Source organism: Muscardinus avellanarius (genome assembly GCF_963383645.1).
Source record: "Muscardinus avellanarius genome assembly, chromosome: 19".
Taxonomy (NCBI): Eukaryota; Metazoa; Chordata; class Mammalia; order Rodentia; family Gliridae; genus Muscardinus; species Muscardinus avellanarius.
Genome location: NC_137805.1, coordinates 546,555 through 562,378, shown reverse-complemented (window position 1 = coordinate 562,378; position 15,824 = coordinate 546,555). Strand labels below are relative to the sequence as shown.

Sequence of the window (15,824 nt, the reverse complement as noted above, 5' to 3'; positions counted from 1 at the left end):
CGCAGGTTCGAAGCCAGCCCCACTGGCTTAAGAGACCCCGTTTCAAAAATATAAAAAAAAATAGGTCTGGGAGTGTAGCCCAGAGGTAGAAGGGCTTCCAGAAACCCCAGTACCACCAAATAAATAAATAAACAAACAAACAAATAAATAATAAAAAGATAAAATAGGGTTGGAGGTATAGCTCAGAGGTAGAAGACCTCTGGGTTCAATCCCCAGTACCGAAAAAAAAAAAATAAATAAAGCAAAAAACTGTTGGGGCCAGGCATTACAAGGCATTTCAGATTTCTTTCTTCCGTTTTAAGAAGGCAATATGGTACCTATTCCGTGTACCCCAGACATTCCCAGTGGAGTCTGGCTCAGCACCCTGTAAACAAACCCATTAATATTCCTGTGGTGAAATGTATAAATATTCACACTAAATGGGATTATAAAGACTATAAATAGCTTCATAGTCAGTCCAGGTTTGGCTGCTAAGTGAGTGCTCCATGCCAAACCAGAAACACAAAGGAACTGGTTTTCCAAGCTTTGGGGATTTGGAAATTGTTAAATAGGGATTGTGGGCCTGCACGGATTTTGTGCTGTCTAAAAGGACTGTCAGTGAATAAAGAGACAAAATGTTGGAAGGAACGAGAATATGATGAGTGCTGGCATACCCAGCACTCTGACTGCATGCGCAGGAAGCGGGGGCCTGGTCAGCCGCTGAGCTGCTGGCGGCCAGGGCGGAGGTCAGGCCCGGTTCTCCTCCAGCCCCAGCTCCACCCTCCTCCGGCAGGGTCAGCAGCAAGCTCAGGCCCAGGAGTCTGGAGTTGCCTGGAATCCATGGAGCCCCACACACTCCTTCCCAGTCCCCGCCGTTGGCCGCCCCATGATGGGCCAGTTGGGTTTCTCTGAGAGGCCTCTGCAGAAGGCCTTGTCCTGCAGGCTCAAAGACTTGAGTCCGGGAAACAGACAGTGCTCAGTGAGGCTTTGGGGAATCCTTCCGTGTGCTTATCACTTGGCACACGTGATAAGACCTAGCCGGGGGCGTGGTGGCGCATGCTTGTAATCCCCACACTTGGGAGGCAGAGACAGGAGGATCGCGCTGGTTCAAAGCCAGCCTTGCTGGTTTAAGAGACCCTGTTTCCAAATAAAAATATAAAATAGGTCTGGGAGTGTAGCCTGGACTTAGAAGGGTTCCATCCCCAGTACCACCACCAGAGGGGGGGGGGGCTATAATTAAAGGATTATGTGTAAGCCACCCCCAGCCTTTTAATTTTTGAAATGGTCTAAGTTGCCGAGGGCCTCACTAAGTTGCTGAGACTGTCCTCACATCTGAGATCCTCCTACCTCAGACCTTCCTGATCCTCAGTATAGATGTATACCACCAGTTGACCTTCATTTTTGAAAGTTGAGCAATAATAGTCACTGGAAAATTATTTCTTCTGTTCTTGATAGGGACAGGCTTGTGATCCTTTCCTTATAAAGATCTCTTCTACTTTCAAATGACTTTGGAAGCTGGGCGTGGTGGTGCACGCCTGTAATCCCAGCATTTGGGAGGCTGAGACAGGAGGGTCTCAGTTCGAGGACAACCTCAGCTTAGTGAGGCCCTTTGCATCTCAGTGAGACCCTGTTTCAAAATAAAGAATAAAAAATAGGGCTGCAGCTGGAACCTGGAGGTAGAATGCCCCTGGGTTCCATCCCCAATACTGAAAAAAAATAATAATAATGACTTTGAAAGGGTGTCAAACATTGGCAACTGGGACATCATTCTTGTGGGAATCTTGGTTAAAGTCCACTGACTGTCTTCATTCCATACTTAAGCAAAGGACTCTCTTAAGCATCTAAAATCAGAATTGATGGCGGTCATTCCCTGCCAGTGTGGCCTCCCGGAGCAGTGCTTTGTGGTTCAAATTAAGGGAGTGTGTTATATGGGGATCTTTCATGGGCTGGGGTTGGACTGAGGCTTCGATGACTGTCATGTGATGAGGCGCCATCTGATGACACGCAGCCAGTCCTGAAGCTCACCCAGAGAACGCCCCACGTCTTAGAGGAGGACGGCTCCCCTGGGTGCACTGGCATATGCCCATTAGCCCCAGATACTTGGGAGGTTGAGACAGGAGGACTCAGGTTCACAGCCAGCCTCCGCTACTTAGGCCCTCTGCAACTTAGTGAGGCCCTGCTTCAAACAGTGCTGGGGGAATAGCGCAGAGCTAGAGGGGCTCTGTGTTCAATCCCCCGTACCAACAAAAGGGCGCTCCCCTGGGAGCTGGAGTACAGGGGTGCTTGGGGAGGCCCCCGGTCCAGTAGCCACGTCAACTCCTGAGCCTTGGTTCTTCTATCCGGTGAAATGAGGGCTGTGGGCGGATCGGAGGCAGGTGTTGGGGTCACAGGGCCATGGGCATGGGGACCTCGCCAGTCACAGAGCGGCTCTGCTTCCATCTATCTTATGTAAATGAATTCCAAGTAAAATTGCCTTTGAAGTAAAGAAATCTTTCTTAATTAAAAGAAAAGAAGGAGCAGGTTGTTATTGAGGTGTGCCCGCTCTGAGCCCTCTGACTTCAAAGCCTTTGGGAGTCATCGCTCCTCTTTTTACTGATGGCTAACGAGGATCTGAGGACGGGGTAGAACTCTGCCTGGGAGTGGGGGTACATGCCGTACCCCCACAGATCCCGCCATAAAATCCCACTTAGCTAAAACCCCAACATCCAGCGCACCTGCTCAGAATTATAAGACACAAATGACAAAGCAGCCGTGGTCCTCAAACTCCAGCATTAGAGACCAGCAGGGAGCTTGGGAATTCTGACACCAGGCCCGCCCCGTGCTAATCAAGTCAGACTCCAGAGGAAGGGCCCAGGCATCCGAGTCTAACGTGCTGTCGAGTTTAAGCCAAATGCAAAACAGTGTCATGATTCCCCAAAAAATTAAAAATGGAATTACCATACAGTTCAACCTCTGGCTATAAAACCACAAGATCGAAAAGATATTGATGCACCTGTGTTTATAGCCACATTCTTTATAATTGCTAAAAGTTAGGATCAACCCAGGTATCCATCAACAGATGAAGAGTAAGGAATATATGTTATATACATATAGTAGAATATTACTCAGCCTTGCAAAGGAAATTCTAATACATGCTACAATGTGGACGAACCTTGAACCTTGAGGACATTATGCTAAGTGAACTCAGCCAGACATAAAATGAGTGGTGTGGTGTGTGTCTATGTGTGTGTGTGTCTGAGGATTGAACCTAAGGTCTTGTACATGCTAGGCAAACATTCCACCAATGAGCTGGAGCCCAGCCCAAAAGAACAAATGTTCTATAATTCCACTTACCATGACATACTTAGAGTAGTCAAATTCATAGAAACAGAAGGCAGAAGCGTGATGTCATGGGCTGGGAACAGTGATGGTGTGGAAGGTTATTGTTTAATGAGTAGGAATAGCCCGGTGTGGTGGTGCATGCTTGTAATCCCAGTACTTGGGAGGCTGAGGCAGGAGGATTGCAGGTTAACGGCCAGCCTCAGCTACTTAGCAATGAGGCCCTTTGCAACTCAGTGAGACCCTGTTTCAAAATAAAGAATAAAAATAGGGCAGGGGGTATAGTTCGGAGGTAGAATGCCCCTGGGGTTCAGCCCCTATTTCTACCAGAGAGGGGTGGGGAGGGAGTCTTCACTCCCTGAGATGAGGCGCACCCTGGAGATGGGCCGCACTTAACACCACTGGACCGTGCATTTAAAAATAGTTGAGATGGCAAATTTTATGTTTTGTGTATGTTACCACAATTAATAAATAATATAAAAGAGTTAGTGGTTTCACGCAGTGACTTAGTGACTTGCTGCCGGCAGCTCCGGCCCCTCCACAGAACTAGTTAGAAGAACAGCAACAGAGTCCGTGGGCCCCGCTGGGCCGGGCCCTCGGGGTCCTGCACACGCCGAGCTTTGAGGGACCCAAGTTTTACTAATACCCAACCAGCGTTTGGAAGAGGCAGCCTCCCCAGCACGCGGGCCCTCCGTCCCTCCCCTCCTTCCTTCTTATGGGGGCAGGCTGGCAGCTCCGCCATCCATGGTGGCTCAGCTCCCCTCCACTGGCCAGCTACCTGGGCTAGGAGGGGACACGTTGCCTGGTTTGGGCCCCTAAGACTAAGGGAAATTCTGCTACTAAAGGCTGCTCACTCTAACGGCCACCCAAGAAGAAAGGGTGATCTTCCTCTGGACACTTAATAGGAATGGGAGCTGAGCAAATCCTGTCGGTCTCTTAGGACCCAGGGGAAGGGGCCAGCCTGGTTTTTGACAACACAGAGCCTCTAGTGGCCAAGTCCCGGGTCCATGTCATCAAAAGGGAAATCACGTTACCTGAGATCAAAAATGTGCTGTGGGAATCCTGACTTTCTCTTGCTTGTAGGCCACGATCTGTTAACTCCAACTCTACTGACATTTAGGGTCAAATAGTTCCTGATCCTGGGCATCTGGGATGTTTTAACAGCAAACCTGGACTTGACTCTCTTTAGTTCAAGGATCCAGCTGAACTCAATGGGTGAGAAAACAGCACACACAGGTGTTACTAATCACTACCCATCTTTCATGGTGCTGGCCCGCTGATAACAATGTCGTTTCCATTTATTCTTCGAGGATTTAATAGGCCGAGACATTTAACTTAACAGATGGCCAATATAGTGGGTGGAATTTTCCCTCAGCAAAGGTGGTATGTCCCGTGAGACTTCTGGGCTATTCCTCACCCGGTAACCCTGTATCTTCCCACCTTGCCCCCAGCGGGATTGTCAGTGTCATTTACCCTCCCGCAGACCATGGATGCTGGGGGAGCCACTTGTCCGTGCTGGTGCTCAACACCCTTCTATATTTAGGAAGCATATTTTCACAAATGAAAACAGAGATCGGTTCTTCCCAGGTAACAAAGAGTTACAGTTCAGACAGCTGTGTCTTTGAGAACCTGGGCATCAGAGGACCTCAGATGACCTCTCCTGTCTTGTGTTTCCCTTCCCAGAATCCCTCAGCACATCGAGACCACTCCTCTTAGGAGCCCCCCGACTTCTAAAATTAGTGCTGTTGGATCCATCTTTCTTCATAGTTCAGTTTCTTTGGAACAGTTCCAAAACGTCCTGCGGAGCAAGAAGACTTACAAGAGTAGATCTGCTTTGCAGAAAGGTCTGGAGGAGGACCGGGAGGGCGGGGCAGGAGAGGGGACAAGAGGCATCGATGCCTCTGGTCTCTGATGCCAAGAGGCACTGGCTCAGGCTAGGCTGGGAGAAGCCATGAGGAGGCAGCCACAGCCCTGGGGCCTCCTGATCCATTGGGGAATATGTGGTAGACTAAGGGTTGTCTTCTAACATGGCCCCCTGTCACGGTGGGGGGGGGACATCCCCAGTACCATGGTAACCACGCTGCCCCTGGAGTTCACAAGCTTCTGAACCTAGATGCAGTTTTTGTGTGTCAAACCGGAGTTTTCATTTAGGGATGGCATATTTGGATTGGAAAAGGCATTTATTGTTGGGTCCTGGGGCAAGAGCTCTGTTTTCCTGCGAGGAAGGGGACTGTGGCTTACAAAAGCATTGAATTTGGTACCAGGAGGGGGGAGCTACAGTAAACAAGCCTCAAAGGGGAAGGGTTAAGAAGAGACATTTGGGCAGAGGGCACAGGATGTCTTCCCTTGGCCTGGAAAGATGGCGAGCGCCGTGGAGCACGGCGCAGGTATTTATGGAGGGCAGGCCACGCAGAGGGGATGCAGGATGCTACCTACCACCAGCATTCTTCATCAAGTCCCGGAAGAGTCATTCAGGGGAAGACGGTCCATTTTAAAAGGACCAGGGAAAAAATAAGCTTGGGCTAAGAAAAAGCCTTTCAGTGTGGCTGTCAGCCTAATGTGATGGGAAATTGATAAGCCAGTCCTGCTGAACTGGAAAAGCTGATATAGCTGGCTAAAGTTAGGACAGATGGATGACTTAGAAGATGGGGCTCTGGGAAGCAGTCCCCTCAACTCCAGGTCTCTCCCAGAGTCTCTTCCTAAGGATGTTAAGGTTGGCAAAGGAAGCAAGTGACTTGTGACATGCAGCTGGGGGCAAGGAACAAATCTGGGTGCCTCCCCACTTCACGGAAGACGTCACAAATCTGAGGAGCGGGGGTTCAGCAAGGCACAGATACCAGCTGACATTTCAAGAATTCTGACTTTAGAAGTCTTGCAGCTCTAACTAGCAGCCCATGGACTTGAATGAATACAGTGAGTTTGTTTATGTGTTTATTTATTTATGTCCTAATGACTGAAGCCAGAGGCATTCTACCTCCAAGATACACTCCCAGTCCTTCCACTTGTTTATTTTTATTTCAAAACAGGATCACGCTAAGTTGCAGAAGGTCTTCTTTAAAATTGCTGAGGCTGGCCTTCAACCTGCAATCCTTCTGTCTCAGCCTCCCGAGTATTGGCTTACGGGCATGTGCCACCATACTCGGCATACTAAGTTCCTAAGGAAGCTGAGTTGCCAAGGAGAGTGGCCAGCTATGTCCTGAGATTGCCCATCCCCCAGGCGATCCCCGACTTGGACACACAAGGAGTGGGATGCTTAAATAGTGACTTTCCTGGGAAGACAACAGCCCCACACCCACTCTGACGTTAACAGAGAAGCGGAGGAAGAAGACACCCTAAATCCAGAACCAACCAGGGGCTGCCATGTTGCCTGACTGAGGAACTTTCTTTACCCGAAGAGCAGGAATCCTCAATATTTCCACATGCAGGATATCGTGTGTACTGTTGACCTGCGACAACCAAATGTGTTTCCCATTTTCCCCTCTCCAAGCAGAAATTCTTGTTGCAGATTCCTTTGCTGTTGTTTTGTTTTGATTTGATTTTGTGGTGCTGATCTTAGGGGCAGAATGAAGTATCTGCTGGAAATTTCTGAGAGATGAGTTCTCTCTTCCTTCTTTTGGGGTGTTGTTGGGGAATGCAAGTCCAGATGCGGCCATTTCACCACCATCTTAGCTGCTTTTTCATCCCTGTGATCAAAATCCCTGACAAGAACTTAAAGGAGGGAAGGCTTATTTGCTCGTGGTTCAGAGGTTCAGTCCCTCATCAGCAGACTCCAAGGCAGAAACCGCAACAGTAGGGTGCATGCAGGGGAGAGCCACTCTCAGAGAGCGCCTGGGGGCGGAGCTGATGCACAGGCCACGCCCCAGGGACCCAGAGACCCACCACCTCCAGCCAAGCCGCACCCCTCTGAGCCTCACTGCCCTGCCCTCAGGTGAGCTTTCCTGGGCCACAGTGCACATCCAAACCTCAACGTGACTAACCGAAGTTAACCCCACACAAGGAGAGAAAGAAGAATTGTGGAGGAACGGAACTGCAGTCTTGAATGTCCCATATCCACCTTCATCCCTGGACTTTGAGTTATACAATGTCAGTTTGAAGAGTTTTCTGTTCCTTACAACTAAATAACTGTGGCAGAGTGTGATAGATGCTGAGGTTGAAGTATGACTAAAGCGTTGGGTGGCTAAGGCAGAAGGCCGGTTACTTAGCCAAGAAGAGTGGCTGTTTAAGCATGAGGGGTCGCAAGAGCTGAAGGGGACCTTGTGGTTGCTAACATGAAGCCCACTCTTTGTGGGGACTTAGTGATTCATCTGTGGTCATCGTTATGCAGGTCCTCGTCCACCCAGGTGGGAATGGAAGTGGGAAGGCAGTTCCCCTGATACTTAGAAGTCCCCCGTAGGAGTTGATGATGGGAGGACGTCTTCCATCTATCGTGCGCAGGCTCTTGGCGGGCCGGGGCTCTCCAAGGCCCACTTACATTGTGAGCAGCAGGCACCCCTAATCCTCTGTCCTCCCATTGCCGTTGCAGAAGATGGACCACATGTCTCCCAGGCTGCGAGCCTTCCTTTCTGAACCCATTGGAGAGAAGGATGTTGGCTGGGTAGATGGGATCAGCCGTGAGCTTGCCATCAATTTGGTCACCAAAGGGTTCAACAAGGTAATTCGCTTTTTATTTTCCAACTTCTCTTCCCAAACTCTCTTTTCTCAGTCCTGCCAGATGGCAGCCGCTGCCTGTGGCTCTCTGAGGGGCCATCAGAGAGTAAAGCTGCCACTTGGCAGGGAGCCACTGCTTCAGTGCTACGGACTCACGTGCTCGGGCAGCCTCACGGACTTGTACATGATGGCCAAATAGAATTGCTTCAGCCCAGAGCACTGGGCTGGGCCTGACTTGTGGGTGTCTACACACTCAGGGTTTGACAGGAGTGAGCCTGCCCTGGGGTATGGGGCAGGAGAGATGACATGGGTGCATCCCCACCCACATCAAGGGGCCATGGAGTTGGTTACTCCTGCCAGGGCACTAGCAGGGCAATGGCAGCTGGAGAATCAACAGCCTGAGGTCTGGGGAGATTGAATTTGTCCAAGATGCCATTTCGAACCCAAGAATGACCCCCAGGACCTCCAGTGGAATCTGAATATAGTGTTCTATTTTTCACTGCTATCGCAAAATAGTTGAGGTTGAGTACTTTCTAAAGAAAAGAGGTATATTTAGCTTACAGTTTGGGTGTTGATAGTCCACGATTAGATGGCCCCATTTGTCTAAGCTCTGCTGAGGGCCTCCTGGCCTTATGAGAAGGAGCGATCAATGGCTTACTAGTCAACTTTCTTGTCTGTGACCAAAGAACCCGATGAGAACAACTTAGAGGAAGAAAGGTTTGTTTGGGCTCATGGTTCTGGAGTTCAGCCCTTTGTCAGCGGCTCCACGGCAGAGGCATCATGGTGGCAGGGCGTGTGGAGGGGCCGAGCTCACCACCGCCAGGGAGCAGAGAGACAGGAGGCCTTGCAGGCCAGGCCTCCAGGGCCACCTTCGCCAGCCACAGCCTACTTGCCTCCTCACCACCCAGCAGGCCATTCATGAGTCCATCATTCAAATCATGAGTCCATCAATGAATGAACTCATCACTTCACTTCTGTAGAGTGTTGTGTTGCCAAGACACGAGCTTTTCTGGGGGACAGATGGTGGAGAGCATCTCACTAGGTTGCTGAGAGTGTCATTAAGTTGCTGAGGCTGATCTCGAACTTGCAGTCCTCCCAAGTACTGGGCGTATGGGTGTGCACCACCACACCCGGCTCCGCTGATCCCTTTGAGGGAGATGCTCCCAGTGACCACTGGGCCCTGTCTCTTAAAGGGTCCATTATCTCCACTCTAATACACTAGGGATGGCGCCCTCAACACTCAAACTGTTGGTGAACAAACTACATTCAAACCATAGCACTGAATATCCTATGCAGTTATTTGTTTCAAGGGGCAGGTATGAAAAAACAGCTTGGAACCTCGGGAGAAGTTGGTTAGCATTCCCAAAGGAAGGGAGTACACACGAGAGACACAGGGAACACGTGCAGCACCTCATCCAATCGAGAGGCACCGCCAGACCTTGCCATCAGTCCCCTCTGGCTCCCAGGGCCAGTCTGCAGCACCAGGGGGGAGGCCTTAGCAGAAGCCTCACAGTGGGTGGGGACGGCCTTGCACCCATCAGAAGCTTTGGCTGTGGGGCACTGCCAGGAGCCAGGAGCTCCTAGTTGAGGTAGATTTGATTCTCTCCTCCCCTGTAAAGGAGTAAGGACCATTCCCAAGCACACAGTGAAATAGACAAGTCTGGTTGGGGAGAAATTTTAAATTAAATATTCTTTTTTAAAAAACTTCTATTGTGGTATGACATAGGTGTAGAAAAGAGCTTCGATAAAAGGGTCCAGCTCAATGAATTTTTAAAATAATTAGATACACCCATGTGCATACCACCCAGATCTAGTGAACCCCCTTTTCCTCCTCTTCCTTCCTTCCCTTTCCTTCATTCCCTTTCCTTTTTTCTTTCTTCATTCTTCCCTCCTTCCCTCTCCTTTCTTCCTTTTCTTTTCTTCCTTTTCCTGCCCTCCTCCTTCCTTCCCTCCCTCCCATTCTTTCCTCCCTCCCTCTCTCCCTACCCTTCTTCCCTTCCTTCATCCCTCTCTTCCTTCCTCCCTCCCTCCCTCCTTCCCTCCCTCCTTCCCTTCCTCCACCCCTCTCCCTTTCTTCCTTCCTCCATCCCTCCCTCCCTCCCTTCATCCCTCTCCTTCTCCCCTCCCTCCCTCCTTTCCTTCCTTCTCCTCCCTCCTTCCCTCCCTCCCCTTCTTTCCTCCCTCCCTCCCTTTCTTTCCTCTCTCCCTCCCTCTCTCTCTTCCCTCCCTCCCTCCCTTCCTCCTTCTTCTTCTCCCCTCCCTCCCTCCCTCCTTCCCTCCCTTCATCCCTCTCTTCCTTCCTTCCTCCATCCCTCCCTCCCTTCCTCCCTCTTCCTCTCCCCTCCCTCCCTTCTTCCCTTCCTCCATCCCTCTCTTCCTTCCTCTCTCCCTTCTTCCCTCTTCCTCTCCCCTCCCTTCCTCTCTCCTTCCCTCCCTCCATCCCTCTCTTCCTTCCCTCCCTCCATCCCTCTCTTCCTTCCTTCCTTCCTTCCTCCATCCCTCCCTCCTTCCCTCCCTTCCTCCCTCTTCCTCTCCCCTCCCTCCCTCCTTTCCTTCCTTCTTTCCTTCTTTCATTGAATCCAGGGTGCTCTCCAAGCAGGGCTGGGGCTTAGGCTGGGACTTGGTGGTGGGATCCCGCACCAGCACCTGGAGCCTGTGGCCCCCAGGAGCAGCCCCGGAGGTGACCCCTACACAAAGGGCAGCTGTTTCAGTATGTAGACAGACCGGTGGTCAGGACCAGCCAGAACCTCTGAGGCGGGTAGATCTGGACAGAGCGAGGTTCTCAGATTTAACCAAGAAAACAGTGCAAGCCCCTGTGTGTTTTTGGTTCTCTGCCTGTAGGCATCTAGGCCTGGCCCTGCAGGGACACCTTTCTGGGCCTCACTCCATCCGCTGCCTTCACCAGCTTTGCAGTGACGAGGCTGCCCTGCTCAGATTGGCGCCTCAGTAAACACCGCCTCGCACCGCCTCTGCTTGTGACAGCAGGTTCGGCCTAGTGCTCCTTCTAAGTACCTGCTGGGGTGCAGCCCTCTGTGGCACCCTGAGACCTGCTTGTCTGGGCTCCCCAGTCAACCACCAGCCCTCTCCAGAGACACCAGCACACCCCTGCGTGGGGATGGTCGAGGCACGGCCTCCTGCCCCAGGCGCCCCGCACATCTGCATGTCTGGTCACCTCCCCAGGGTGCAGCCCCTCGGCGTGGGTAGTACCTTCTCTCCCTGTCCCGTACAGTTCTTCTGTGGCTTCTCCAACAGAAGCCTGTGGTGCTGGGAGCTGGCTGTGCTTACCTCCTTCCCTCTTTTCCCAGACCTCTGACTATGGCATGATCTGGTTTCCAGTCATAGTTTAAATTATGGCTTTCAAAACTACTGATTAGCAGGCCATGGTAGCCTGCACCGTAGTCCTAGTGGGAGGCAGAGGCAGGTGAATCTTTTGAGCTGAGGGATTCAAGACCAGCCTGGGCAACATAGTGAGACCTCATTTGGAAAAGAAAGGAAAGCAAAACAAAGAACAAAACAAGGAGAAAACAAAACCGCTGATCCACTCCTGTCTTTTCAAGGAGCTCAAAGCCAAAGCCCAGCCTCATTCTCTCTGGGTTACCTTGCCAGCCGACTTTGGCCTGAGGATCCAAATCTCCAGGTGGCCACTGGCCAAACCTGCCTCAGAGCATTTATCTAAGTGGAGGTGTGCTAGAAATACAAAATATACACTTTAATGGCAAAGACTCAAAGACTCAAAAGTATCCTATTAATAACTATTTTACTGAATACACATCAAAACAATACTCTTTGGAGATTATGGGAGAAAATTAAAAATAGTATTAGACTCCTTCTCACCCGTTTTCTTCTCTCTTTTTAGTACGACAGCTTCTAGAAAATTAACGATTATTTTCCTCCTGGAGAGAACTGGTCTAGATTTAATGGTGGGGCAGAAAGGCAGCCAGGGGAAAAAGGATTCTAGCAATGGGGAATCCATTGTGCATGTGCATCAAGGTTTGCCTCGGCCAGGCTCCAGCTCGTCCCACACACTGCCACTCCTGCCCCCAGGCACAGATGGGAACCACCCTCCTCCAAGCTGAGCCTCAGAATGCCTCTTGGTCCCTGCAAGGGCGAACCCATGACCCCTTCCTCCGGGAAGCCTTCCTTCTGCCCTCCATGGCCAACAGGCCCCTTTTCCTGAGCACATCCCATTCATTGGGATATCTGTACCATTGCCTGGCTTTTGTACTTGTGGTCGAGAGACCACACTCAGGTCAGAGGTTCAGCTGTTCTCCCTACGTTCTCTGAGCAGAGGATGGGCCATGCTTCCCACCTGTCCCCTCCCTAGGAAAGCCCACCCATGGGGGTGGGTTTCCAGACATTCAGTAAATTTAATGTCTCTGGGCAGAGAATGCCTTCCTTCGCCCATAGACTAGACTGCAGAGTTGCGGAAGAGTGGAGTGGAGAGGGGCGGAGTCCCAACCTCTCAGAGTCTTCGAGACTCTGGGGAATGGATCGGGCTGGGGACCTGTAGGGTCAGATCAGATGGATTCGACTGCGTCAGGTATCTCCAGCAGCTCAAGGCCTGCCCAAGTGCTCCACAGTGCCGCTTGCTAGTATTGTTAATATCCTTGCCATAATGTCTCTCTCCTTAGAAAAAACCCTATCTCTATATTCTGTTATATTTACCTCAGACCTCTTTTGCCTATTGCACGACTCTACAAACTCTTAGCAAATATCCATTTTTTGAACTCTTAGCAAATATCCATTTTTTTAAAAAAAACAGTATTTTAGTAAACTCCACTTCTGAAAATGCAAGGGTACTGATTAAAAAAAAAAATGAGCTCATGACAAGCAACTGCTTTTTTTTTTAATGATTAAAGAAGCAGCTTAAAATCACCATGAAGCCGGGCATGGTAGCGCACGCTTGTAATTCCAGCATTCAAGAGGCTGAGACTGGTGGATAGTGGTTTGTGGACAGCCTCAGCTACTTAGTGAGGTCCTCCGCAACTTAGTGAGACCCTGTTTCAAAATAAAGAATAAAAATTAGGGCAGGGGGTGTAGCTTGGAGGTAGAATGCCCCTGGGTTCCATCCTCAGACCCCCAAAATTAATAAATAATAAATAAATGAAATAAAATCACCATGAGCCAGGCGTGGTGGTGCATGCTTGTAATCCTAGTACTTGGGAGGCTGAGATAGGAGATTCACAGGTTCACAGCAAGCCTCAACTACTTAGTGAGATCCTCCACAACTTAGTGAGACCCTGTTTTGTTTTTATTTTTATTTTTTTGTTGTGGTACCGGGGATGGAATTCAGGGGCATTGCACCTCTGAGCTACACTCCCAGCCCTATTTTTTATTCTTTATTTTGAAACAGGGTCTCACTGAGTTGCAAAGGGCCTCACTAAGTAGCTGAAGCTGGCCGCAAACCCAGATTCTCCTGTGTCAGCCTCCCGAATGCTGGGATTACAAGTGTGCACCAGCACGCCCAGCTCTCCCCTGTTTCAAAATAAAAACTAAAAAATAGGGCTGGGGATGTAGCTCAGAGATAGAATGCCCCTGGGTTTAATCCCCAGTTCCAAAAATAAAATAAAATAAAATCCCCATGAAATTCTTTTCTCAGCTGGGCGTGGTAACACATGCTTGTAATCCCAGCATTTGGGAGGCTGAGACAGGAGGATCGCAATTCGCCAACAGCCTCAGCTACTACTTAGGCCCTTTGCAGCTCAGTGAGACCCTGTTTCAAAATAAAGAATAAAAAATAGGGCTGGGGGTGTAGCTTGGAGGTAGAATGCCCCTGTGTTCCATCCCCAGTACTGCAAAAACAAAACAAAAAAAGTTCCTTTTTTCTTTTCAACAACAAACTAATGCTGGGGAAGTAGTTCAGTGGTAGAGCACTTGCCTAATAGGCACAAAGCCCTGGGTTCAATTCTCAGCACTGAAAAAAAATTAAACAGCAAATAAAACAAAACCCTCAAGCTCCAATGCTTAGGTACATATTATGATTGGGATTTGTTTGCTTTGTTTATGTAACTAAAAGTCAATAGACATCGGCAGGCTTTTGTGGAAAGAGCCCCAGAACGTGAAGGCCCATGGGTGAGCACCAATTAGTGCAGGGTCCAGGCTGGAGAATCCCCAAACTAGCCCCAAGACCAACATGTAATGTGATCTGAAATCTCTAGTCTCCACCATGTAGTGGCTTAGACAGTTTATGACCCCATGATCTAGGAAGGCTCTTTCTCCACAAGGTGCTTCCTTCTTGTTAATAATGGTGTGAGAAAATTGTAAAGTCTGTGGAGCACAGTTGGAAGCTAGAGAATGCTATAGGAATGCGAATCTCAGAGCACTTAGTATTTATCTTACATGTATTTTTATCCTCAGAGACTCTTAGGAAGCATATTAGTCAGGCTTCTCCAGAGAAACAGAAGCATTAGAAACTATATAAAAAGGGATTTCTTGGATTGGCTCTCATGAATAGTCTTATAGTGGCTATCTTAAATCTGGAGAACTGGGGAGACTGGTAGCTGCTGGATCCAAAGAGCCAGAAACCAGAGCGGAGGGTGGGAGTTGGAGCAGAGGGATAAGTATAATATGTTTTATTACTTCTCTCTTTTCTGTGCACAGCGTGTACAAAGCCCTGGGCTTCTATCTCTCAGGACAAGGGGAATCTGCATTGTGCAGAATGCTTTCCCATCGATGCACTGAATTTGCAGGGCAGGTCACATGGTTGTCTTAGGAAGGTGCTGTCACTGACACCCAGGCTCGGTGGGTCATTGCCTCAGGTCAAGCTGCCTGAGATCACACAGGTGCCTTGCAAAAGCAGATCGATGCTCAGATGCCCTTCATCTGCCAGCAGCACATGCATTGGTTCCCAACTGAGGGAGATTGTGGCTCCCGGGGACACCTGGCAAAGTTCAGAGATGGTTATGATTGTCACTCTTTGGGAGGGTGCTACTGGCATCTTGAGGCTGGGGGTGCTGAAAACCTCCTGCAGGTTATAGCTCACTCCACAACACAGAAATATCAGTAAGTGAGGTCGAAAGACCTCATGTTACAGCAGTTGGGGAAGTAGTGGGGCAGAGAGCATCTATGTGTGTGTGTGTGTGTGTGTGTGTGTGTGTGTGTGTGTGTGTTTCAAAGAAATACTAGAAGCATGTTAAAAATACTTAAAATGTTAAAAAAAAATTGCTCAGGCCATACCCCAAACTTAGGTTCTGAATCATAACCTGCCTTTTAATATAATCCTAGAGAAGTCCCCTGCTCACTGAAGTTCGAGGAGGGCAGGGTCTGGCTCATTCCAGGCTGGAGAGCCCCCAAACCAACACTGACTTTGACCTTTCCCCTTACCAGGATCCTGTATCAGAAGAATTCAGGAACTGACAGTCTCCCTCAAATCGGGCCTGCACACCAAATCTTTGACTGTCACACAATCTTTGATGGTTGCGGAGAAAGGGCAGGTCAGAGCCAGGTGATGATAACCATTCCCATGTTCTTTGTCCTCCTCCCAGGCCTACATCCTGCTGGGACAGTTCCTTCTGATGCACAAGAATGAAGCCGAGTTTCAGAAGTGGATCATTTGCTGCTGTGGCGCTACTGAGTGTGAAGCCCAGGCGAGCTCTAACTGTCTGAAGGAGTGGTGTGCCTGCTTCCTCTAGAAACACACCGTGTGCTCAGGGAAACAGTGCTGCTTCACCTAAACCCCGGCTCCGAGTCATTCTTTGCATTTTACTTTAATGGTACACATGCATCCTAAAAAAAGGAGTTCAGGAATACATACATCCATACATCCATACATACAGATAGATATGACAAGCACAAGAAAAATTACCCCCAAACCACCAACCAGAAACTACCATCACTATTTTTTTTTTTTTTTTTTTTTGGTGGTGGTACTGGGAGTGGAA

The 15,824-nt window shown here is 49.5% G+C and overlaps 1 protein-coding gene across 1 annotated transcript; it reads left to right on the top strand.

The window, feature by feature from the left end:
• Window positions 1-7,822: 7,822 nt before the first annotated feature.
• On the top strand, window positions 7,823-15,575 carry BANF2 (BANF family member 2; the record flags this gene model as incomplete). Its single annotated transcript, XM_080716661.1, has 2 exons — window positions 7,823-7,948; window positions 15,429-15,575. The coding sequence occupies 2 exons, from the start codon at window positions 7,823-7,825 to the stop codon at window positions 15,573-15,575; spliced, it is 273 nt and encodes a 90-aa protein (XP_080572787.1).
• Between the last annotated feature and the right edge of the window lie 249 nt (window positions 15,576-15,824).